At 42.0% G+C, this 25,622-nt stretch overlaps 1 protein-coding gene across 2 annotated transcripts in view; it reads right to left on the reverse strand.

Moving 5' to 3' along the window:
• Positions 1-25,622, reverse strand: part of KCNH5 (potassium voltage-gated channel subfamily H member 5) — a 172,435-nt gene that overhangs the window by 31,578 nt on the left and 115,235 nt on the right. For both annotated transcript variants that reach the window (XR_011324618.1, XM_069783228.1), the window contains exons 9-10: positions 21,296-21,548; positions 10,218-10,414 (exon numbers count right to left, since the gene is read on the reverse strand). Coding sequence is in view for 1 of the 2 variants with exons in the window: in XM_069783228.1 (XP_069639329.1) it covers positions 10,218-10,414; positions 21,296-21,548 (450 nt within the window). In the remaining variant the exon portion in view is untranslated. The remainder of the gene's footprint in view (positions 1-10,217; positions 10,415-21,295; positions 21,549-25,622) is intronic.

A 25,622-nucleotide genomic window follows, 5' to 3' on the forward strand; every position in this document is an offset into this window, starting at 1 on the left:
AACAGTAACTTACATCTGAAAACTATATTATATTTTTGTTATCTTTAGGAAGGGAAACGAATTAAGACTAAGGGCTGTAAAAACTGAGAAGTAAAAATATGAGGAAAAAACATGGATTAATAATATATATTGCTTCCTAAACACATGGAAGATTTTTGCCTTTCAGCAAGTTGCTCAAAAGTGCAATAATATGGGACTCAGCTTATTTCAGGTGCTTCCCAGAATCCCCCTGTCCCTCCTGACAGCTATGCCCACCTCTGGCATATATGTAAATCATCTACTCTCAAAATTGCTCCTCCAGACTTCCTTTGCACGGGACCTAAACTGAGGCAGCTTGCTAATCACAGTAACCGGCTGACAATTAAAAAAGGCACAGTCAATCAGCCATCATTAAGCTGAAAGTGACAGGCTGGGTTTTATTTTTAACTAAAACTAGTGGGATTCATGCAAACTTCCCCACAAAGTTTCTCTTGCACTTTGTGTACAATTTAATACTTTTCTACATGCACTGTTTCTTTGCTGTAGAAAGCAGCCCAAAAATAGCATTCAAAGTAAGGTAAATCTAGGATTTGCACGGCTGCAATGATTATCACATGCTGAACCAGCACGTTTGGGTATTGCATTGGTGAATTGTGTGCTGCAGAACAATAGATGGATGGATTTATACTTCTACAGAAAAGAAAGACCTTACACAGGGAGTTTTATTTAGCATTTTACAGGCTTACAGTACGTAACTGGTGAGGAGCCTTTTTGTGCAAGCCAAGGCAAAAACCTGTTCGGAGAGGGAGAGACAAGAATAAAATTAGTGCTCTCTCCAGCACAAAACAGCTGTGAAATTGTTACAGATCATTTCTAGATTGGTCAAAATTGATCCCATTTTGGGCAGAGCCAGAAAACTCCCACTGGGGTGAATGCTAAAGCTCTGCCTTCTCCTTTTGAAGCCTATGGGAATCCATTTATATCATCCCAATGAACAGGCAGAAGTTTTCTTTCCCCAGCCATGGCTTTCGGTGCATTGCGACTGGCATTCCCAGTCTTGCAGAAGTAAGGTTTGGGGAGTGAGAAGCCTGGTGTAGAAACTCATTTTTATACCTGCAAGTCATGCTGTGTTGTGTTACTGAAACGCCTGGTGTTCAGCTCCAGGAAGCAACAACAGAAGCAACCAGAACCCTTGGAATTAATCATCTCAGTTTTGTAACATTTCCCCCTCTTTTTGTGGTTATCGTGTTGGAAAAGTTGTAGATCTACATAGCAATTAGGCTCAGCAGCCCATGCAAGAAGAAATCCATTGCTCTGGGCTAATTGTTTGGAGGGGTGTGAGATAACACAGCAGACCTCTTTCCCCACTTTCCGTGCAAACCCTACCTGCTAGGATGCCGGTGGCCTCAGCGTTAGGCGCAGTTCTACCTAACGGAGGTGGCCCACAAGCAGGGAACCACCTGCAGCAGTGGCAGCTGCTGGGCACACTGAGGGCATCACAAAATAAATTGGCTACACTCAGCGGTAACACAAATGCATTTGTAATACTCCCATGGCTTATTAGGCACCAGAGGAGTCACGCAAAGCTGTGGGGAGATCGGCTTTGTTAGGACACCTGCCCAAAAGAGAGCCTGCCGCAGAGCTGAGCCTGGCAAAGTAACAGCCCGCAAGAGAAGCTCAGGGATGGGGACGGTGATCCGCTCGGGTCTGCTGCTGGCTGAGCTGCCGGTGCCCGTGGACATGACAATATCAAAACACAGGGGGGGCTGATGATAAAAACCTTCTTAACTGGCAATCAAAATTGAAATGGCAATGTTGCTTCCCATTGCACCATGCACATTCCCTCCCCTTCCCTAGCAGTTGGAAGAGATTAAAAGCGTCAATTTTAATCGATGAGGGGAGGTGAACACAAAATGTTTATTTTTTAATATTTACAAGATTAAATATAGTAAACCTTTGATTTACTTTTTATCATCATTCAAGTCCTGTGCAAGCAACACTGCCCTGAATCGATATTAACAGAGAGCCTGCAGAAGGCTTTCCGAGTCAACTAAGGAGAGTCTCTTAATTATGACAGCTTTCTAAATAAGAAAATGGTTTTAATTCATAAAAAGTACAATAGCAAATCATCGTCAATCTGGCTCTTCACTCTAACATAGCCAGCTTACATTTTTGTTTTCCTACAGACGCTGCCCATCCCTGACATTTCCTGTTTAATGATCTTTCCACACACAAATAAATCACTCTTTGCATTGCCTGCCTGAAGAAGAGATGCTCATATCTTTTGCTGGGGTAAATCAGCAGAGTGCCTTTTATAAAATCTGCTGAGTCCCTGCATGCAGAAAGCAGTATATCAGCACGCATGACTTTTTTCTGCAGCCATACCATGCTGTTCAAAGATCTTGATTGAAAAGTATGCTAAATTGCCTTGCATTTCTCAACAAAAACCAGCAGTATGACAAACAAGATCAAATGTCCTTTTGATTTAGATTTAGACAGGGAAGCTACACATCCAGGAAAAAATAAGTCTATCTCTGTAATGTCAAAGGATTATCAGAACTGGACTCAGTCCTACTTTTAACAGAGTGCTTTGCCTCTTGCTCCTACAGAAGCATGGTCAGGACATCTAAGGAAGGTATTTAATTTAGAGATTATATTCAGAATAGAATAGGGGCCTGCCGGTACCCTTGTGGGATTAGTGTGACTCTGAAACACTATTAAAGACGATAGCACGTTGGCTAATCTCTGCATCTGCCTGCAGTCTAAAGGTGAAATGTAGTAATCCAGACTGTGCCATGAATCTATACTACCCCAAGCCTCCCAAAGACCCTGCGGGATATACAATGCCCTGTTTTTCAGGTAAGTATTTAAACTCTCACTAAGACATCCAAGTCCTTGAGGTGGTGAGGAGAGGAGAGGAGAGGAGAGGAGAGGAGAGGAGAGGAGAGGAGAGGAGAGGAGAGGAGAGGAGAGGAGAGGAGAGGAGAGGAGAGAATATTTTGGTTGGAAGGGACCTACAGTGACCATCTAGTCCAACTGCCTGACCTATCCAGGGCTGATCCAAGTTAAAGCATGTTATTAAAGGCATTGTCCAAATGCCTCTTAAACACTGACAGGCATGGGGCATCGACCAGCTTTTAAGAAGCCTGTTCCAGTGTTTGACCACCCTCTTGGTAAAGAAATGCTTCCTAATGTCCAGTCTAAACCTCTCTGGCACAGCTTTAGTGGTTCAGAGGCACAATTGCTCTCATACCCCTGATTTCCCACAGTCTGCATGACCCAAAGGGTGCCCAGAAGAGACCACCGTAAAGGAGATGATGAAGTGGCAAAAAGGAGAGGGAAGGAGTGAGGCACACAGAAAAGAGTCAGACTCACAGCTACCAAAAAAAAGTGAGAAAGCAAACCCACCGACAACTTTTACAGCAATCGCTCTGCTCAGACAGCTGTCCCATGCCGTCTGGCAGAGAGGCACAGAGGGGTGAAGTTAATGCTGCCACAGCTTTCTCTTTGAATTTTTACGCTGCTCTTCTACCTAGCAAAGTCATGCACAGACCTCCAAGGACTAACTTCCTTGCTTTGACTGCTTTAAACTCAAATCCCCATGTCCCTGAAGAGAAGCAAAGGCACAGGGAATGGCTCAGGGGAGCAGGAGATGGAAGAGCTGCAGAAAAACCTCTACCCTCAGATCTGTAATCCTCACTCACAAGGAATTGCATGGGTCTCTCAATGGCAGAAGGTGTAGCATGGACTGTGCAGGGCTGTCTGTAACCACACAGATACAAATACACAAGGAATTACTCCATTCTCCATACTGATAAATTCCTCACATGGGTTTGGCCCAGACCCATTAGCAGTTTCTCAAGAAATTCCCAGGCATGGACCAGCCAGGGACCACTGTCAATTGGTAGATCTGGATGAGGTCATGTGTTGCTTGAAGTGGGCTCTTATGTCCCATGCACATTCAATATACAAGTCTAGACACTATCAGAAGTAGTACTAGATCTAAATCAGTGAAACAGTCCTTTAGGAAGTATTGCAATGGAATATTAACATAACTGGAGATAGCTGTGAATGCAATGAAACCAAACAATAAAAAATTTAAAAATATTGTCTTAAGTGAAAGCTTCTTCAAGCATAACGGAGGCTGCAGAGTCTGCTAAGATGTGAACAAAACAAAACCAAATTGATTTTTGAGGGTATAACTTGTTTGCTCTGTAATCATGCTAAACTGTCGCTACAGCTAAACTATAGCTATAGGACTTCATTTTCTGGGACAACATGTTCATATAAAAGAAGAAAAAACCCAGGCAACTAAAGACCAGAGAGGGACAGGAAAGGGCAGGAGCATCCTGAGACAAGGTAGAACAATCTTTCCTTTCTCACATGGAGATGGAGAAAGGAAGTTGGTGAAATTAAAGGCAAGGCTAGCCTGTGAGCTCTACAGAGAGAGCATGAGGAGGTAAATAGCCCATTTATGCCCAAACGGAACCGACCTTACTGCTTTAAAAAAGGAGGAAAAAAAAGGAATAAGGTGTGTTACTTTTGTTGGAGTTACAGGTGAGGAGAGAGTGAGGAGGAAAAGTAAGAGGTCAGACCTTTGGCTTACACAGCTGAAGAGGGTGTCCTTTGCCATGGTCACAAGAGAGTTGCCTGTTAACTGCAGTAATGAAGCAAGAGCTGTAAACGTCTAAACACAATGTCATGGGCAGCACAGCTATGGGCTGTGACTAACATCACTCAGTGTTTTTCCTTGAAAGTGAAAAGTGAAAAGAAGTGAAGAGGGGCATCACCATGCCTGGATGGGGAACCCCTCTGTGTCCCCTTGCCTCAGCTAGGGTCAGCAAGCAGCAGCATGTATCAGCCTGCAGATGCTTTGAGTCCCTGCAAAGATACAGGCAGGGAAAGGAAACATGCCATACACGTTGCCATCAAGAAGCTGATCAAATTAACTTTCAATAGGCTTGAGCAAGCCATTGAGTTACAAACAAACTCGGAGATAAGTGATGCCAAAAACCTGCTTGCCGTATAAGCCATAATAGAAATTGATCTGTTGGATCTGCCCTTCCAGAGGCTTGATCCCGCACTCCCTGGGACCCTTGACACTGGCTCAAACCAGCACACGAATAAGCTGCACATGCAAAAGGAAAGTATCAGGAGTGAGAGATGGATGAGGACCAAGTACCAGCCTGGGGATGGGCATATTCCCTATCACGAGACAGGAGACCAGGACCCCCCTGAAGCCCCCACCAGCTGATCTACATTATTAGTCACAGCAGCTCCCTAAGCAGCATGTTTTTCTCCCCTGCTTCTCATCATTAATAATGATGGAAAAACTTGGTTTTCCCAGATAGTTTTGCCATCATCACTGTCCCACATGGAGCAAGTTCCCAATAATAGACTGAAAAAAAGGTGAAAATGGATGACGGACCTGCCAGTGTAGATGGACCACTGGGCAGAGGAGGTGCTCAGCACATCCTGCTCCACAGTTACCCCACAGCTTTTTGTTTGCCAGTTACCCAAGGACGATGCTCTGATCCCTTTCTACATAAGCAAGTCACTCCCCACAACTGATCAGGACTGAGTGTGAGCACCAGCTGGCAAAGTGCAAACAGCTCTGAATTAAGCTGCCGTAATTGTGAATGGCTTTCAGAGCTCAAAACCTGCGAAAGTCCTCAGGTTCACCAGAACATGTGCAACCTTCAGGAGCAAGGGCCAATATACAGAGCAACGCTTTCTGCTTTTGACATTGCTTCTGCATCAGGACACTCGCTAATATCGCACGCCATCTGGAGAGTCTTAAAAATGAAGAAGAAGGGGGATCCGGAATGAACCTCGGTACAACCTTCACTTTCAGGAGACATGAACGCAGAATTCAAATTAAAATAAAGCTTTTCTAAAAACTATGTGACACAGAAATGACGAGTGATTCAGTCAAGAAACCACATGCGATTCATTAAAACCTCAAAAAAAACCAGGAAGACAATTTAAAAAGAAATTACTCCAATCTGAAATAGAAAGAAAAACAGGATGTGTGTTAAGACGGTCTGATGGCCTCACCCACTAAAGAGCCTCAGAGATTCACAGTGTGCTGGAGGAATTAGATAACATCAGTCGCTCACAGTGTTGTTCCTGGCTTTAAGAGTGTCATGGAAAAGAACCGAGACTCTCCGGATGGTATTTCACTGCCTTAAAGACACTCTTTTCTCCTCGCATCTCCTTGGTTCATTCTCCAGCACACCTTCTAGGAGAAAATGCGCCAGAGCTCCTATATGGACAATCCTCCTCTTCCCTGGTGCTCCTGACTCACTTCTTTAACACAGCTCATTTTGCTTATGGTAGAAAACAGCAGCATGCAACCGTGTACTTTAAAAGCTGGGGGAAATCTTTGCTTTATTGAAGCACAGGAAATTTTAGTTGGGATTTCAGGAGGGCCAAAATTTGAGTTTGATTTTTTCCTGCACTTGCACAGACTGTGTTGGTCTAGCAGTTAGGTGGAGGTGGTGCATTAGCTGATGCAAATGGGACCTATGATGAGAAAAGGAAAAAAAAACTTTAAAAATATTTCAGCTGAACACTTGTTTTCTGTGGGAACATATTTGGTAGCTTGATGTAGGCCTGCCTTCCTGAATTTTGACCATCAATAAAATGTACATTTATTTATACAGGTTCGAGCCTCCTAGAGGTCTGTCTTGGCTCCCCTCCTCAGGCCAAGCTCCATGGCTCAAGCTTGCAGAGAGGCCCTCCTCCAGCTGTGTGAAATCTTGAAAAGCACTTAATGAATTAGACATTATTAATATTCTCTTCCAACATCAGAAGGCAGTAATTAACTCTTTGAAGACTTATCCCAAACACTGCTTTATAACTTTCAGTCCTCTGAGGCAGCTATGTAATCTCATTGTGTTTTTCAAGAATATCTTTCCAGATTAATTATTTTCCCTGTTTGGAAAAAAAGTTCAAAGTCCTAGTTCTGCCTTGGAGTGTGCATCAGTGACGTTAGATGTGCCAGAAAGATTTCAGAGCACGAAACATGATATGCTGCAATACTTTGCAATTACAGAATAAAAGTCACCTCGCCACCCTGGGCAGGAAAGATGACTGCAGGTTGAAAAGCTAGCAGACATGCTCACTTTATGGGCTCATAAATGCAGCGTGATGGCTGAGCTACCTAACTCAAAAAAGACAACAAAAATCCAGAGTTGATAATAGCATGCTGAGCAGATGCCTTAAGTAGGTCATTCAACATGCCAGGCCTCTAAATGTTATTTGGGAGTGAGAAAACATTATCTTCCCACTTCAGCAAGACTTTCTCTTCCCTGTCATGTGGAACTAACCTTTTGTGTTCAGTACTATTATTAATTTATTAGCCTTTTGAACGTCTAAATTGTTTTGCAGTCCAGGGACTACATCTAAGTGCTGGTTGAGGGGCAGTGCAGCACAAACACATGTGTGTGTGCACCCACATACATGTATGCGTATTTCAAAGAGCAGACCTGATGAAAAAACAATTCTGTTTATATATTTCTGAGAGTGAGAACAGCCATTTTCTTGAACACAGAACTGCAAGGAGTGTATTTTTTTTCATAATTAAATGTCAAACCTTACGAGTGATGACTACATAGAAAAAGTGCCAAGTATATTTCTATTGAAATCAATTAAAGGAAACAATGATTTTCTTTCCATTTATATTACATGACTCCAGCACAAACTGCTGCAGTACAATGCAGCTCTGTCAGCCTAAACTCATTGCCTGAACTACCGTTTTCTGTTCACCTGATGGAACTGTCCTGGATGGCGCTGCTTTTCCTAAGAGATGAACTCACCGTCAAACACTTCTGTGCCCAACAGGGAATCACGTATACTTTCAGGAGATATGAGGTTTGAAACAATCCCCTGAATAACTTAATGTAACAGGACTTAGATAGTGTCCCTGGTGTTGAAAGTAGCATAATCTATTTTGTGCCTAAGAACAATACACAGAATTTCTGCAAAGCAGGCTCTGGCTCAGCACATCTTACTGCAATACTAGAAGTAAGAGTCCTCCCAACATAGTTGTTGAGTAAAAGTGTAGGAGACATCATAGGTGGAGTTCATCTGATATACCCTAGGTATTTAAAAGTTAGTGGTCATGGACTCTCTCAAAATTCAGCAGAAAGGGGGTGGTTTTCCCATCCCAGACTGGGCACTGAAGAGGGGCCAGGTGATTGCCTTCTGGAGGAACCATTCCTCATGGGCTAGAAAGGTGACCAGTGACTAGCCTGGACATCATCACCCAGCTTTTAGTGAAATGAACTCTACCCTGCAGGGACCACATTGACACAACCTTTCTTTGACTCTCCACCCACTCTCATGTAAAGCCCACACGTGCCCCCAGCCAACACTTCCTTTCCTTCTACGAAATCGAACATCTCTTTAGAAGTGCTGTTCCTTCTTGCTTTGAGTCACTGCCCCCATGGCAAAGTCCACGCACCTAACACTGAGCTAGAGAGCAGGTATCTGTACTGGGGACATGAGCCCACGAGTGTTTCCACCTGGGCGACTCCCTATGCCAGGGCCCTGCAGGGGAACTAATTTTCCTTAAAAAAAGGTGTTTGGGAGAGAAGAAAATCCATGAAAACCCAGCCAGGAGGCTATTCCCCATATGCACCCCTGGACTACAGAGTTGAACTCCAGCACATCGCTGGAGTCAGGAAAAGATATGTATGTGTTTTTGCTGTACACAGCCTTGTCACGGCTAATGGGGGAAGGGGAGTCCCAGGAACCTAGCTGAAGTGACAGGTTTACGGTTTTAAGAAGGAAAGAATACATTTTGGCACAATGTACGTGGCATTATCTTGTCCCATGAAATCACCGTCAGCAATGCCTGAGCCAAATTGTCATCGCGGGACAGTAGCTGGTGGCATGTTACAGGTAGGCGAGATGGCAAGCTGGGGATGCTGAAGTCAAGGTTTGAGGGACATCTTATAAACAGAGAAGCAATAAGCTAGAAACCCCAAACCAGCTTTCAAGCCCCAAAGCCCTTCTTCAGGTCTGAAGCAGAGTTAACAACCTTCAAGACAGAGGTAAGCTGACAAGCTGGAACCAAACCTGATTATAATTCAGCTCATTCAGGCTTCAGCACAGACAGAGGGGGACTGTAATCCCATTGCATCTGCTTTTTGCCATGGGTATTTTGTGCCATACTTGGTATATTAGCGAGCACAAGGAATGCACTAAAAATTAAACCTCCTTTGAAAGAAGCATTTGTAAGGTGCTCCAGTGGATAGAGAGAAACTAGACTGAGAAAGGTAAAATTTTAGTTGTGTTGAATTCCTATTACTGCAGAGGCTGAATTTGTCTTGTGAAATTCTGAGGTAGCCTTGCTACATTATCAGGTGAGATGCCCAAGGTACAGCTGCAGAAAAATGTGTTTCAGCGGCTAGAGGATCACAGTTAATGCTCAATAATCTATAAATCATTGTTATGAGATTTCTCTATGCAAATGAAATTTATATAACCCTCATCAATCTTAAAAAAAACATCATAAAGATTAAGTTTTGCAGCCGCAATGCGAATTAAAGAATCCCTTAACCTGTTTTCAAGACACATCCTTATAGCTAATTAATTTTTAGATGGAGTGTTCTTTGAAAGGACTAATGGATAGTGAGCATTGCTGATTGATTATAAAATGAGCAGGAGGGTTTAAGAAGTGAGCTGTGAATGTAGAATCGCTACCAAGCTTTATTAACCTTGCCATACTAAAATTCTAAACTATGCAAGTAAGACAAGCAGGTATTAATACAGTACTTTTGCTGAGTACATTTTATTTATTTAACATCAATAAATTGGTCTATGCCATGCAGATCCATCAGACTGTCCTCTGACCTATATCTTAGCAGGTGAGAGACTAAACCTCACCTCTGAGGAATCCAGCATCTTGATTCTATCAGACTATAAAACATAACTTTATACATTACGCAATGGGGGAAAAAAGCCAAAAACCAGCAACTGTGAAGAAAAGGAAAAGAAATGTAATTCCTATGTCACCCTGCTAGGACTGCTACTCAGAGCTGCAAATCTACAGGTAACTTCTATGGAGGCATCATTAACAAACAGAGACGACATTTATTGGAAGGCCAGTTAATCTGCAATGACCTGAAAACATCGAGAGTAAATTGGGGGTTGTTAAACACTGCAAACAGTCTGCAAGAGCGTGCAATCTCTCGGTGAGAGAAAGGGGAAAACAAGAGCTGTTGCCTTACCCGCTTCCTCAGATTGCAGGTGAGCGTGAGATTCCTTGAGAATGAGTTTGCAAAAGCAGTATAAAAGTCCAATACTTTAAGCAAGGCTTCTCGTTTAATAATGTGTAAATCGCAGTATGTCAGAGCCCGTACATTGGCACATGCGTGGGCCAGACTGGTTTCCTTCCAGAAGATATCACCAAACACATCACCTTTACCTGAAAAACAGCAGGACAAATTTGTTAAAAGGTAATGCTTATGCAGCATTCTTCGGCACACAAATGATTTCTTCCCAAACTGTCTTATGCTTCCAATTATCCTAACATAAGCTCCTAGCTTTGAAAACTAATAAGGGTAGAAGTTTTAAAAGTATCTGAGGTACTTGAGTATCCTTAGCAGTAGCCCCAGGTTTTTAAGGTATTTATAGATTGCTCTGTGAAGTGTCACAAAGCATAAAAGCCTGATTGTAAAGGTCTCCTTGTAGCTGAAGATGCAGGTAATGGATTTTTCAAAGGCTCCTGAATATAATAAGCACTTAACTAATGTCCAGGTGATTGGATATTTCTGAGGGTCTGTTCCTAAGTGACTTAGGAGCCCCACTCTTACCAAAAGTCTATGACATCTAGGTTCCTACATCACCATGGCTTTGCAGTGTGGTGCAAAAGCCAGCTTCCAGGGCCCAAGGACCACGTTTTAAAGGACATTTAAACATTTTTAATTCAGTGTGAGTGGCAACACTCCTTCTGAAAAACCCACCAAAAACCTCCCTGAGACTTTTAACCTCTAAATATCCAGCTTGAAATCTTAAACACATCCAGATGTCTAGTTCTAAACTCAAACACATCCACCTAAGTAGAGGCTTATGCTTAAGTGTGTATTTAATTGTTTACTGAGTAAGAAAGAGTTTGACACCTTAGACACCTGCACATATAAATAACTTCAACCAATGTGAAAATTACACCTGAAGGCTATTTCTACATTGGTAGGCAGTGTAGCAGAAGAGCTGATGCTGAGGACCTGCATATTTTGCAGACTTAGGGGTAGCTGTAGTCCAGTCCCATGGACAGATGAGCTCCAAGGGATGAAAGTGCATGAGATGTGCTCTGACATACGCCAGACTCCTTTCCTTTCCTCTGCAAGGAATCCACACCCCCAGACAGCCATGCTAGACACTGCAGCAGGACAACTCAGGAGGACCAGGACATCAGATTCAAAATCACACTCCTGACCCAACCACAACACCAGCATGGATGCAGACTGGAGATACGCTTTCAGGTTTGGACCCTATGGTTGCTCTGAAAAGAAGTAGCGGGAGCAACAGAAAGCACATTGACACATCCAAAAGCTGCCTCTTGCTGCCCAGCTGCTTGCCAGCCATGGGCTGGGTGAGGGCCACAGTGTGCGGTTTGTGGCTGACACCTCAAATCTTGAAGCAGAAACCATGGTACAAAGGGTGGTTTCTGTTTCAGACCCCAATGATATCCAAGCCCTTTACTTTAGCAGTTATTAAAAGGAAACTAAAATCAGGCAGTCAGTGGTGGTATTGCTATTGAGTTCAGGTACCTCAAGCAGCCCTTTGGTGAAGGTTAGTGATTTTGTAGTTTGGGGATAAAAAAGGTAATACATTCTAATATTTCCTCTTTTAAGTAGTTGCAACATTTCACTCAACTCTATTTTGGGAACACAGACCAGAGTAATAATTTATCCAATCCTATTACTTTTTGGGGCCAGAGGCTCTGTTTCTCTATTTCCAGTTCTGGTTTAGGTATTGTATCCAGCAAAACATACCTAACATTTCTCATGCAGAATAAAATAAAACGTGCAAGTCCTTATCTTAATTTCCTCGTTTTTATTTTCTAACAAAGTCTGTGTAGCAGAATCATCCCTTAGAAAGGTTGTAACTGCATTCTCATTGAACTGCTTTTAATTCTGCATATTTTGATGTAATTAAAATTAACTATAATTCATAATATAGCTGGTATAATTTATAAAACAAGTTGCTTTAAAATGCTCTTCTTATCACAGAGCATTTCCTAGTAACATATCATTTATCCAATGTACTGTTTTGGAATTACCCTTTGCAGTTAATTGTCCTTGTCTATACCCACAGTTCAAAACCTGGTTTACAGATATACTCAGTACAGTTACATAATTTACAGGAAACAGACCATTTTTGAAATGCACAAAATTGCTTAATGGATTTGCTCTCTGAGGTGGACACAGGACAGAATTGAGTCATGCTTTCAGCAGCTGCAGAGTGCAGTTAAAAAGACAGAATTCATTAATAGGGACTATTATGATTTTCCCACAGAAATGTGAGCAAAATACTTGTTTTCTTTCTAAATTTAAGGTAACACACAGTTAATTTAAGCCAAGAGGATGAAAGCAGTGGATGCTTACTCTGAAACTCTGCACGATGGTGTGTTACAGAATGTGTGCCCAAACCACAGATAACTGAAATCACCATTCATAAACTCAAGAAGATCTTCTCATTGCCTTCAGTTCAGTGAGGCAGGGAACAGCACTGGGTCCCTCAGAAAGTCTGGGACACGATCAACTGAATTTATTCACTCTTCCATGAGCCATCAGTCACTGGATTTGAACAGTGAAGTATAAGCTCCTCTTATATTGTGGGTTACTCTCTTCAGAAATTATAAAATCTTAGAAGCGTTTAAGGGTTCTTGAATTTGACATTTCCCACACACACTTCCGAGTCTTGTTTGCCTCTTACAAATGTGCTAAGGAACGTACTTAATGAAAACAAACCCAACCAGATTCTCCAAAACAATGTATCTTTTCTCATAACTACAGAGATTAATGTACTATACTTCGCCCCTATTAACCATAGTTCACTGAGTAGAGAGTGGTAATCATTCATTCAAGTTTAATTTTACACAGTGCAACTAAATGAAAAAAAACTTTCAGAGTTGCAAAAGAAAATTTAACTGGTAGGTCTGAAACACCAGCTACTCGGAGGCACCTATACCCTGGACACTTCCACGACATGCGCACACCTCCACGTAAAGCCCGGGGCTGGGCTGGGAATAGGGAGGTGCTTGGGGCTGATGCAGCCTGCAGGCTTTTCAAAGCCTCTCTCTAGAGATTTCTTGAGGCCCCAGCATGTTACCTCCCACATCTGCACTGCCCTGAGTCCTGAGCAGTCTTAATACCCGCTCCTGAATGGAGGTGAAGCTCTGGGAAGTCCTCCTGCCCCTGCTCTCACAGTACCCAAAGCACCGCTGAAAAAAGGAACGCCGTAAATTAGAGTGGGAACCGCTTGCGTACATTTTGCACTTGGTATGAGGAAAGGGGAGGGGAGAGTCAGGATTTGGATACTGCTGGATTAAAGCTGGCAGGAACATGGGTGTAAGGATTTGGGACTGAAGGAACCACGGAAACCACGGAGAGATGTGCAGGGTGTTGGTGACAGGCATAATTTTTGCTGAAATAGCTACCCTGGTATCATCCTAAATATGGAGAAAAATTTGCTGGTGTATTATGTACATATGCCTGTAGGTAAAACATACATATATGTTCAGGCATGTTTGTGTATATATTTAGAGACAATCATATGGTATGCAACTATATAATAGACAATGATATTTCTATACACTAGTCTATCTTTTATATTATGATAACTCTCCCATACCGAAGGCGGGCAGTAGATATTCTCCGCAGCCTTGCACCATGGACTGACTTGCCAATTTGTGAGACAGAAGCTCATGCCTGGACCTTTCAGGCAGAACAAATCTTAAGGGCCTTATGAAACTCCCCAGAAGCTTGCAAAGGGAATGAAAAAGCCCTTGGACTCCGAGAGGAAACACTTTTGTTAAACAGCGTCTCAGAAGCCATATAAGGCAAAATTGATCCTTCTCCAGATGGGGACAGAAACTGAGCTAAGAAATATCCTCGTAGACATGAGAATTTGATGGGGCCTTTGGGAGAAAGTTTGGGCAGGCAGTGAAAGAATAAATTCTTGGTGGAGAACAGCACTGAGGAAAAACACATAAAAGGGACCAAGACTTCCTCTTAAGGTGATAAGGAGTTCTTCTGGGCTGTGCAGTCTTAGCTAATAGGCCAGCTACCCCTCCCCCCATTTTAGAACATTTCCAAAGTCCCATCAGTCACATGAGCAAAAGCCAGACATGATGAATAATGTAGGCTTTCCATCATGATGTGCTCAAATCTTCCGTTGCTTATGAAAAGCAAAAGGCTGATTTTGTTGCAGAATCAGTAAAACTGCATCATGTAGAGAAAACATTCATCTAATCAGCTCAGGTACTAATAGCCATGAAGTGATGGCAGCATGCACAGAACTGGAGGTCAGTGACCACATATCAAGTCCCTGCCGCCATAATTACATATACTGGTATGTATATTCATACAAATACATCTGCCTGTGTCTATACATCCACGGTGAAACCTCTGGCTGCAGGACAGACGTACCTCAAACTGATGTCAAAATCAAATGAGCAAGGAGGGAGGCAGCTCCTCTTACCCAGAGCAGCAAACAGCTCTCTGATGGTTCAGTGAGTAGGTAAGCTCTGCAGCTCCTTGCCATGGGACATCAAGGCTGGCTGCATAGGTTTACAAAATGCTGGGATGTATCCATGGAATAAAATCCATCTGTGGCTACTAAACACAAAAGATTTCCCTCTGAGTGAGGAAGACCTTGAAACACAATTCAACGGAGGGTTGGAGAATATTCTGGGGAAGTATTTCTGTTTGCTTCCTTCACCTTCCTACTTTCTCCTGCACATCCGCTATTGGCCATTTTTGGAGACAAGCTACTGGGCTGGCTGGATTTCTGGACTTAGCCGATACAGCTGTTTAAGTCTGAAGAGGGGATCTGGAGAAGTTGGAGGTGAGGTAGAGGTGCAAATTCACCAGCTGCCTCCTGCCATCTGGGACATCATTGCTTCCTGTAAGCACAGCCTACGATGTGCACAGATGACTACTAGACTGTGAGAGAGGTCTCCTTGCCCCTGTGAATGTTTTAGCCAAAACTTCAGCCTTTTCTGGGGTATCCAGAAGGGCCCGAAGTCCCTTGAAAATCAGATCAGAGCTCAGCACTGACCAGTCAGATATCCAACTCTACAGGACTGCACGTTAATATGTGAAAGGGCAGAATGATGGGAGAAAACAGCATTTCTAGCATTTGAAAGATTGTTAAAATAGTCAGTAAAGAAACAATAACAAGAGACTGTGCCAAAGATCCAAGTCCATGCTGGCAAAGGTACTTTGCATTATTTAACACAGTGCAACCTTCCCCATCGGCACCTAGAAACACAAAAGAAACTTACCTTTCTTCCAGCATTCAGAACTGCTGCAAGAAGAGCAAGAGGTCTATATAGATATTCTCCCCTCACCTTTCTCATTTTTAGTGCAAGTCTCCTAGTACTTCATGTTTTTCTAGAAGCCCCAGCTCCTGAAGACTGGATATCTCCATTTTGATTTTATACAAAAATAAGTTTCTATCCTTCCTGACTGAGGAAATAAACTTGAAAGCATGACCATTCCCACCATCTTCAAAACTGATAAGGCAAATCAGATTGCCTCAAACTGTTAGTCTGATTTAAAAGAAATATATCACATGATTTTAAAATAATTTTCCTTTTCTTGTGCTGCCAAGACTTTTGAGTTCCTGAGTTTGGCAGTGAAGCATGCAGGTCTAATTCAAAAACATTTCAATTCAGTGAAAGGAATCTTTCTGACATTGGAGGCTGCAGATCACATCTATAACACACCAGTTGGCACTAAATTAAGATTGATGCTTCTTATTATAGTTAACTATCATGCAGACAAGAGATGAAAATATTTTAAATTTACAAAATAATGTGAAAAATTGAGTGTTCCCTTCAACTCTGTCAGTAAGAACTAATAACACTTTTGAACAAGCATCAACAGGACTAAATCTTACATAGTTCTACGTATGCCAACCCAGACCTGCAAGGTATGACTTATTCCAAGGCACGTGCTTAAGAAGAATTGCACACTGCAGAGTAGCACATCACATTGGTTCTCAGATCAGTAATCCTTCAAGTATTTTGCAAAATACTTTGAGATTCAATACTTAAAAAACGACCTGCATCACATTAATTATTGCAGTCCTGCTAGCTGAAAAAAACCCAACCCTTTCCTTTATGAATCATTTTCCTCTTAGTTAATTTAGAGCTTTAACTCATTGGAACGAAAGGGACCTTTCCTATAGATGAAATAGGACACAGGCTGTTCCATAAATTGCTACCAGGTGCACGTTACTAACCTGCGGAAACTCTCACAATTAGTCTGCCTTGGTTTACTTCACATGAAAACCAAAAAACAAGCTCAGTATAAAATATCAAGAACTGATTTGACATAGGGGCAAATTCTGCCACCTTCATTCCACTTGAGAAGAAAACCAAGCTGCAGCTAAACTACTTAAAATTACAGAATTATCTACCAAAACCATGAGATGGAATTGGACCGACAGTTTTTCGTGTCATACAGTGCATCACGCACAGTCTTGCCCTGCAGAAAGCACATGCCTGGCTGTGTAGCACCAAGGAAATTCAAAATGTTGATGCATGGATGCCAAACACCAAATTACTAATGCCCACAGATGAGCGCTATGGAGCGCCTGGGTCTCCTGCTCACCTAAATGGGAGCTGCTACTTGCTCAGCCTCTAAAGAAATTTCCTGTGTGCGATTTGGTAGGAGACTTAATCTTTTGACCTCCAAACACATTAAGATTAAGAGTAGAAAAAGTCTCATCCTTATTTGCAGCTGTAATACCAAATTCAAGAAGACATGCCACTTGCACTCTTGCTTTCCTTAACTCCTCTGATACTGCATAATATCCCCTTCCCGGACCAAATATTTGGAAATAATTCATGAAGCAGACCTTTAATAAGTGAAACTCTGGCTTGCCTAAAAGCAATAAATCCAATAAACAACAGGTTGCTCTGGGACTATACGCAGAACATGCTGAGAATTAACATGCAACAGATAAAGGCAAATAACAACTTAATTGAATACATATGGGATCAGGACCCTAAGTGCAGCTGAAACACGAGCTATTAAATCTATATTCATTCTGGCTTGACTATCGAAATTGAATTTATTCAGCAGCGGCCCCCACTAGGATTTCACTGCTCAATATATTTTTATCGCTATGCAGTTTGAGCAGTATTTTTGATCAATTCCTACAATCAACATTTCAACGTGGTGGATCATTATTTTTCTGCTGGCAAAACGACTTCTTTAAACCTTGTTAATCAATCTGCCTGGTTTAAGTTACTGTACAACTTACGCAGTCAGCTGTGCAAATAGCGGGAGCTGGAAAGCAGCTTCTAGAGACACTTGGTTGGCATCACCACTTACGCGGAACTCCTCACCAGGAGCAAATTCAGGTTAATTGCAGCAGGGTGAATTGTTAGGTGCCCTCTGCTAGCAGATGCCTGGTTTCATTAGCCTGGGGGACTTCAAAGCCCCGGTCCCTCCTGAGACTTCTCTGCTGATAACACCTCCCCATGCAGAGCAGCGGCAGTTAAATTGTTTACTCCTGCTTGAGATGGTGGAAAATTACTGATGTGCCTTCTCAGGGTCACCTCACTTGCTAAGAAAGTTTTGATAATTAGAGACAAGACTGTTTGCCCTTCTCCATTATCCTGGCAACTGCAGATGAGTTATGTTAAAATGACTGGATCTTGTTTTCTCCAGAGAAGCAGCACCCCATCACACCAGCTCTGCATGTGGTGTGCATGTTTCTGCTACTCCACCTGCAAAAGGTGGGAGACTGTCCTCAAGACATGGAGATAACTAATGAGGGGAATGTAATGGGGCACCTGGGTACCTTCATTAATGAGTCCTATAAACTGCAGATCTACAACTGGATTCATTCTCTTACTGTACTGATTTTTGTAATGCTGATTACTGCAGCAGCTGGGCATTTAATTACGCACAAATGAGAACAAACCAAACCAGGGGAGAACAAAATGTCACAGTGCTGCAAGATGCCCTGTCAATCACTGGGTTTCACCTGCTTTTGAGCACAAGAAATGCCAAAGCTGGGGCCATTGAGCCTGGAAAACTGCTGCTGAAGAAAAGGATGGTTGTCTCCACAGTGGGCCTGCAGAAAGCACCTGGCCGGGATGCGAAGCCTCCTGAGGACACCGTTTCAGCAGGCAAGGAGGCTGCATGTGCCAACTCACTGTGGCCGCGAGGAAAGGGAACGTGGTAAGGGAAGACGGAGAAGGGGAAAAAGCAGCAATTTCATGGAGTGATTCATGCTTGGACCCAAGGGAGGATGAAGCCCTGCACTTCGGACAGAAGCACGAATGTAAGAGATGGAAGATGCACGTTCTTAACCCCTTTTGGCGTTCCTACCCGATTCACTTTTCTAGGATATTCCACTTCTGAGAATATACCAAAACTTCCATCTGTGGGCGAGCATGGTAAAGAAAAAAAAAATGGCACCCCTCTCCCTCTCCCTTTAAGCAAGGCAAATAACACTACCATATTAATTAACACTACACTATTAAAACAGTAACTGCAAAGTACCAGTTCCAAAGCAAACTTAGGAAACGGATGGCTTTGCAAGGAGTAGAGGCTGGCAGACAGCATGTCCTGCCACGCTCCTGCTCCCATAGAGGAAATTAATGAGGACAAGTTTCCAAAGGATACTTATCGCATTTCCACTCTAGGTTACTGCTGGGGGATGGAGAAGATGGACAGGCTGGTAGTACAACCCCTGAAGTTGACTTTACCTAGGAAATCCAGTGTGACGGCAGGTGCTTGGAGTATTTAAAGCAGGCTGCGCAGGTTTTCATGTTAGGCAGAGGTTTTTAAACCTGGTTTCCCCCTTAGGCAGATTCACTTTCCTTGTGCTTGAACTTCTCAAGGCAGAACAGATAGATAAAAATTATGTTCTTTATCATCTGATCTGCAGTCACCATTTCAGGTGCCACAGCTGCCACTATAAATGTCTTTGCAACTACATCTGGGAGACTTTCTTCCACAAGTAAGTTTTTAGGATACGACATCTCATAATTACTCAGTTCACTATTCTGTTAAATAATTTGTCAGAGCATGAAAAAACTCTTCAGTGTGCTCTATGACTAGAGGAAGCAGTTTATCTTGCTTCAAGTTACATTTACATGTTCTGCCAATCCCTGTAGTACACAATGAACATAGCTCTGAGTCATGGGATCGCTTGTCAGCAGCCATGGCAAAATCAAAGCCACTTCTGGTAATTAAAGGTAATTCACTTTAACTAGATACAGTTAAAGGTCTCTCCAGCCAAATGGAGACTAAGATAGATACTAGATTTACCATATCTACAAGGTAGAAACAAAAAGTTCTTATTGTCATTCCAAACACACAATATTGCATTAGTAAATGCAATAAAGTTTTGCATGTAATCCATTTAGTGATGGCTTCTAGTTCAGTAAATTACATATTTATTGTTTGTTTTCATTGTAATACCCAGAAAAGTTATTTGTTTAAATGCTGCTACTTACTCTTAAAGCTTTTTTTTTTTTAAATAGCTGTAAGCAAATATAAGATATCATCACTGATATTAATAATAAAAATAAAATGGTCCAGTGAGCTGAAAGACAAGGAATATTTTACTATGGAAATTGCAGATTTAGGAGCTTTTACCACAATGACTTCACATCTGAATATGCCAATAGACTCATTCTTACATTAAATCTCTCTTTTTAAAAACCTTAGTATATACTAGCATACGGAAAGCTGCAGCAGGTATTTCAAAAGAGCATGGATGTGCATTTTCCCCAGTTCATCCTCTCCAGCTCGGAGGACCTGGGTTCTGCCCTTGGGGAGCCATCCCCATGCAGTCCTATCCACACACCTGCATGCTGGCCAGTCCCACCCCAGTGCAGGACACCTGTACACAGGCTTGTACGGCAACACGTCAGGAGTCAACTTCGGCTACGTGCTTGTCCTCATTTCTCTCCTCCTCCCCCTTGCTGCCAGTTGGGAAGGAGCTGAAGCCTTGATTCACAACCAGTATTGACTCCCCACGTCTGCCCTCTTCCCACGCGCCAGTGCAACTCCCAAGTGTAACCCTCATCGCCCAGCGATTGTCCCCATAGGGTACGAGAGGGACCCATGGAGCCCCCCTTAGAGGGAAGAAGCATTGCAGAGCTTCGGTGGGGTGTGAGAGGTCCCCTAGGACAAGGCGACCCACTCGATTTGCCCTCAGGGAGCCACAGCTCCCGTTTCAGAGAGGGCAGATAGCTAATATTCAACGGGAGACGAGCTCTACAGTAAATGGGTCTATTTTAAACAGGCACGACAAACTCTAGGTGGCTTTCATGCAGAGCCACCGGTTCTTCCTCTACATTGTTCTGCCTCTGAGGATGACTCCCGCCTCACCACTGGTGCTGACCACTCAGTTCCACCATCTGCTACACCTTTCCCGATCCCACTCAGTTCCACCATCTGCTACACCTTTCCCGATCCCACACAAGCTAGCAAGGAGGCTGCATTAGGCTCTTTCCCACCCACTGCTGGCAAACCAGACACCACAGCGGGGGGACGGCATGATTAACCTGGAGCTCCCCCATTACTCAGACTTCTCATGACTGTGGCTGGATAGACAGTGCATCGTTATCTCTTTGCATAGTCCAATCAGACTCTTTATCTTCTTCAAAGCCAGTTCACTACAAGCAACGGTTTTGCTTCCTTGTCGAGACTGTTTGAGGGTGTTATTCTGGGCTAGAATACAGACAAATGAAAATCCCAGTGTGAAGATTAAGATGGAAATCCTCCTGAGAGACTAATATAAAACAATGTGCATTTCCTCGATCAGGCTATTTAAAAGATGTCAGGCACACAGATGCCATTCTCTTTGCTCAGAGACACTGTAACTGTGACCGGTGAGCCATACTGGGCAGAAAGAGCATTCCCAAAGGCATAAAAGATGAAGGGTTTGCTTTTAGAGTAGTATCTCTGGAGACATGACATCTCCAACTCATGACAACCACTAGCTTCCTGCAGTCCCAGCTGATGTTAGGCAAGACTAGTTAATATTCAAAGCTAAGCAGAAGGCAAATATATCCAAACCACTAGCATTTCAATAGAGATCACAGTACCTAAAATAGCCACCACCTCGTCGTCCTGGATGACTTCTAGGGATCCCGAGACCACAAAGCAAAGAGCGTCAACGCTTTCCCCAGCATGATAGATGAGGTCCCCCGGGGCGCAATGGATCGTCTGAAACTCCACAGCCAGGGCTCGCAGGCAGCCGTCGCTAGCCAGCCGGAAGGCAGGGTGCTCGTTAAAAACTTTCCGGTTTAGATGCACGCAAATATCTGCTCTCATGTCCTTTGGGCAAATTGAGAGAACCTGAATGAAAGAAAGATTAAAAATAATCAGCTGGGAACGTGACAGGGGGCCAGCGCGCGCTTTATGAAATAACTGAATGGATGAACCCGGGTGGATCTTAGGATCCATCCATCCAGTTATTTCATAAAGCTTCTGGCGGGAATTTTATCTTGAATTGGGGTAGTCTATTTCTACCCATCTACTGCTTTCACTGCAGCTGAAAGGGTGATGTGGAAGAAGGGGCTATTCTGTTACACCGTTCTCATCCCTAACAGTTTTCACACTCGTTTTCCAGAATCGCAGGTGGCACTACTAGGTTCCTGTCTGTGGATATCCCTCCAGACTTGGTGCCCAGACTATCCTCCCGCTGCTACGCTCAATCCCTGCAGGAGCACAGAACGGAGGCTCAGAGCTGAAGGAGCTTGAAGACATGCAAAGACGGACCATTCACAATAGAAAACACCACATTTTGCTCACATCCAGAAAACCTAGTCTTCAACAGTCTTGATGTAGATGACCACTTACCAACGTGTATCCAAACACACCTAGGGTTTTGTTTCAGTGCCGTACAGACATATAATAAGTAACCTGCCCTGGAGGGCTTACAGACTAGAAAATCCAAAGAGCTTGAGATTAGAGCAAAAAGAAAGTATTATGAAACCTTATGAAATGTAAAGTAAAGGTGAGTGAAAAACTGTCCTGTGAACATGAAGATGTCTTCATAGCAGACCAATTAAATAAGACCTTCAATTAATTCCTTACCTTAAATAGCTTTCCCTACTGAAATAGTAACACAAATACTCCTGAAGAAAGTGAAAACCTGTGGTTCTTGTTAGGTTTGTAAACTGTGTCTTTAATATTTGCACATCCTCCTAAACACACTAATGTCCTTATAACCCTAAAATACATGGTAGCTAATTGCACTGAGAAACATATAAAACCTTTTAAAGTTTAAATAGAAAAAAGCACGAGATTAAGAGCACTCTGGAAGTCTCCTATAAAGAAGACTGCAGATCGATAGTACTGATTAATTTCTCATTGTATGGAATTAATCTGGCAGCTTGCTCTGCAGACAGGGACATTGGGTCAATGTGTTGACTGCCATTGAATATTAGCAAACAGAGGGAGACTGCTAACCCTGCCTAAGTTTTGAGGCAAATGGTCATGTTAATATTGAAGTAAAGCCACGATTTTCATTTCTGTTTAATGCAGAAGAGGTATAAAACACATTATTGTAAAGTATTACTAAAAGCCCTAAAGCATAGAATGGGAAAATAGTAAACAATTTCTAGTTTAATAATAACATTTAGTCCCTTTCTTATTTCAATAGATCAAAGTTCCTTTGCAGTCAAAGATACAATGAATGCAAAAAGGTGAAGTTGAAGTTATTCTCCTATTCTCTGGACCATGACGGTCTGAGGCAAGGAACGGGCTATGCAACCACCTGCACTAACCTCTTGCACTCATGATTTTCATATCAGTCCCAGAAAACCTGGTAAAATTATAGCCTAGAAGGCCTTGATTTAATGTTTTCAAATTATATAGGGTAGTTGTTCCAATGGACAGCTACTCTCTCTTAAAACTTGTGCTGTTTCTGAACTGATTTTTTTTTTAATTTTCAGACAACAGCTAGTGGATCTCATCATGCTGCTCAGATATAAGACCTGCAATCATCAGAAATCTCTTCCACATGTAGGTGTTTATAGAATATGATCAGGTCATCTCTCGATCTCATCCTGACTAAGCAAGAGAAATGATGCTTCTTGTGCCTAACACTATGAAGCACAGTATCTCTTTGGAAACTTCCCCACAGCATGAGGTTTTCTCACTTACAACCACCTTCTCAGATCTACCAGATCATTAGTTTTTCTTTGATTGAACACAGAATAATCATTTGGTTTAATGCTATTTTTCTGTAAAAAAATCTTGTACAGAACACATTAAAATACCCTGCATAAGTTTGTTTTATCATAAAAATTAATAACAAACACATTTGACAAGACATATTCTCCATAAACCATCATTTGCATTAGCAATAATGTCTTGTCTGAGTCACTGTTGATCATATCCCATATCACATTTCCATAATTTTATTAGGGGCAAATGTCAATTTTACAAACTTATACTTACCTGAATCATTCCATTTACCATTAGAAATATAGGCACACCTTAGTTCTTCCAGTAAAAAACAAAAATTATTTTTGAGAGTGATTGTTTCACCTCAGCCCTACTTCTGGATCAAACAGAAAGCTCGTCTTTATTACAACAAAATAGAAACATGCCATCTTTCTTCTTCTGAATAGCAATTCAATGAAAAATTCGGCTTTCTTTTGTATCATGATGGATGATTTTTAACATTTTTATCTGCTCTTGGGCCTAAATCATGCTTAGAAGCTTTTTACGTCCCTTTAGTAACTTTCAGTAATGTAAGTACTTCTGACTTAACAAGGCCATGAGCTATGAATTCTCAAACACTGCTCTTAAGAAAAATGTGTGTATTCATGCATGACTGATTTCCAAATTTTATCTTTTAAGCTTCCAAACTGCAGGAAAAATTGGTTAAACTATTGCAGAGGTTGTTACTGTAAGATTCAGAGATGTTCCAGGACCCTTTGGTTTTTGGAGTGTAAATTAATTGTGTCCCTCAAGAATAAAAGCCACTTGGATGCAAAGCAGCATATTGTTTCCTCACAAATACAGAGTTAAATACAGAGTATTAAAATGAGCACTCAAAGCATTACTCTTTTTATAGACACAACAAACGTATCTATCATCACACACTGTAATATGAAGAGACAGAAAAAATTCCATTGCACAGAAAAAGCCAGTCTTAGAAAGCATAATTCAGGAATTTTCTGATGGCATGATAAAGTGATTCTCCTAATGACATATTACTGTATAGAGATATATACGGAGATATCACTTATCAACTAGTACCGCAGTAAATGAGTTATGATCCAAGAGTTAGCCAGGAACAAATATTCTTTATTTCAGTTTTTTGTCTGCTACACTGCAACTACTGAGAACAGAGAAAGAAACAGATGAAAACTAAAAGAAACACCGAATATTAAAAGATTTGGCAAAGGAGCTTTGACTGATAAGGATAAATGTAGATAGATGTAGGAAAACAAAAGAGCAAAGATAGACAATCTCAATATCCAGCTATGTGTTTACTGTATGCTCCAAGCACAGAACTTCATGAGCTCCAACCTGACTTTGCAGCACTTCTTTTTGAGTTTACAAATACCAATGTCATGAATTCAGAGGAGTCTCACAGATGCCACCAGTTTCTCTGTTAGTTGTAATGTAGAAAGGGGTTGTTGGTGACACAGATTATGGTATGTAGTAATTTTCCTGCTTCCAAAGAAGACACATGATGTGATATAGGATCACACAGAAGCATTTGGAAGCTAATGATAAATAGTCCAAAGATTCTAAGAGCAGAAAATGAGAAAATGAGCACTTCAAATTCAGATAAATATTCTTCTGAAAATGATCCCTTATTAATGATACAAGACTTTGACATTCTTATTGTGAAATGCTCTTACTGAGATCTCAGCATTTTTAAGGCAGCATGCAACTAAAAAGATAAAACTAGTAACAACACGGTTGTACATGAGTCCATATGATGTACAAATGCACACACATGGGTGTAAAAGAGAAATTCAATTTAAGGGAGAGGATATCCTGTAATGCTTAATCTATTGTTTCGCTGTTAGGGAAATGCCTCCAACACTTCATGTTAGTAGAACCAAAGTTCAGCTGGGAAATTTGTTCTAGCCCATATATTCTTTCAGCAGCGTATCAAAAAGCACCAAGACAAATTTCTGAAGAGGAAATTTCCTTAGAGATTTCAAGACATTTCTCAGTGAAACCTCTAGTTTATAAGCAAGGCAGGATATTAAGGTTGCTGACTGCAATGCTTTCCTAACTGATGGGTTTGGAGCACACAACTTGGAGCAGGCAGTCTGCAGGGACCAGATGCTAGGGCTGCTACAGAAGTTGCTTCGTAATAAATCTGTAGCCACAGACTTCACAGTCAGCTTTCCCATATGCATTGAAGCAGCATGAAAGAACAGAACCTGCTACATTTCA

The sequence above is a fragment of the Haliaeetus albicilla genome, chromosome 5 (genome assembly GCF_947461875.1).
Source record: "Haliaeetus albicilla chromosome 5, bHalAlb1.1, whole genome shotgun sequence".
In the NCBI taxonomy this organism is placed as follows: Eukaryota; Metazoa; Chordata; class Aves; order Accipitriformes; family Accipitridae; genus Haliaeetus; species Haliaeetus albicilla.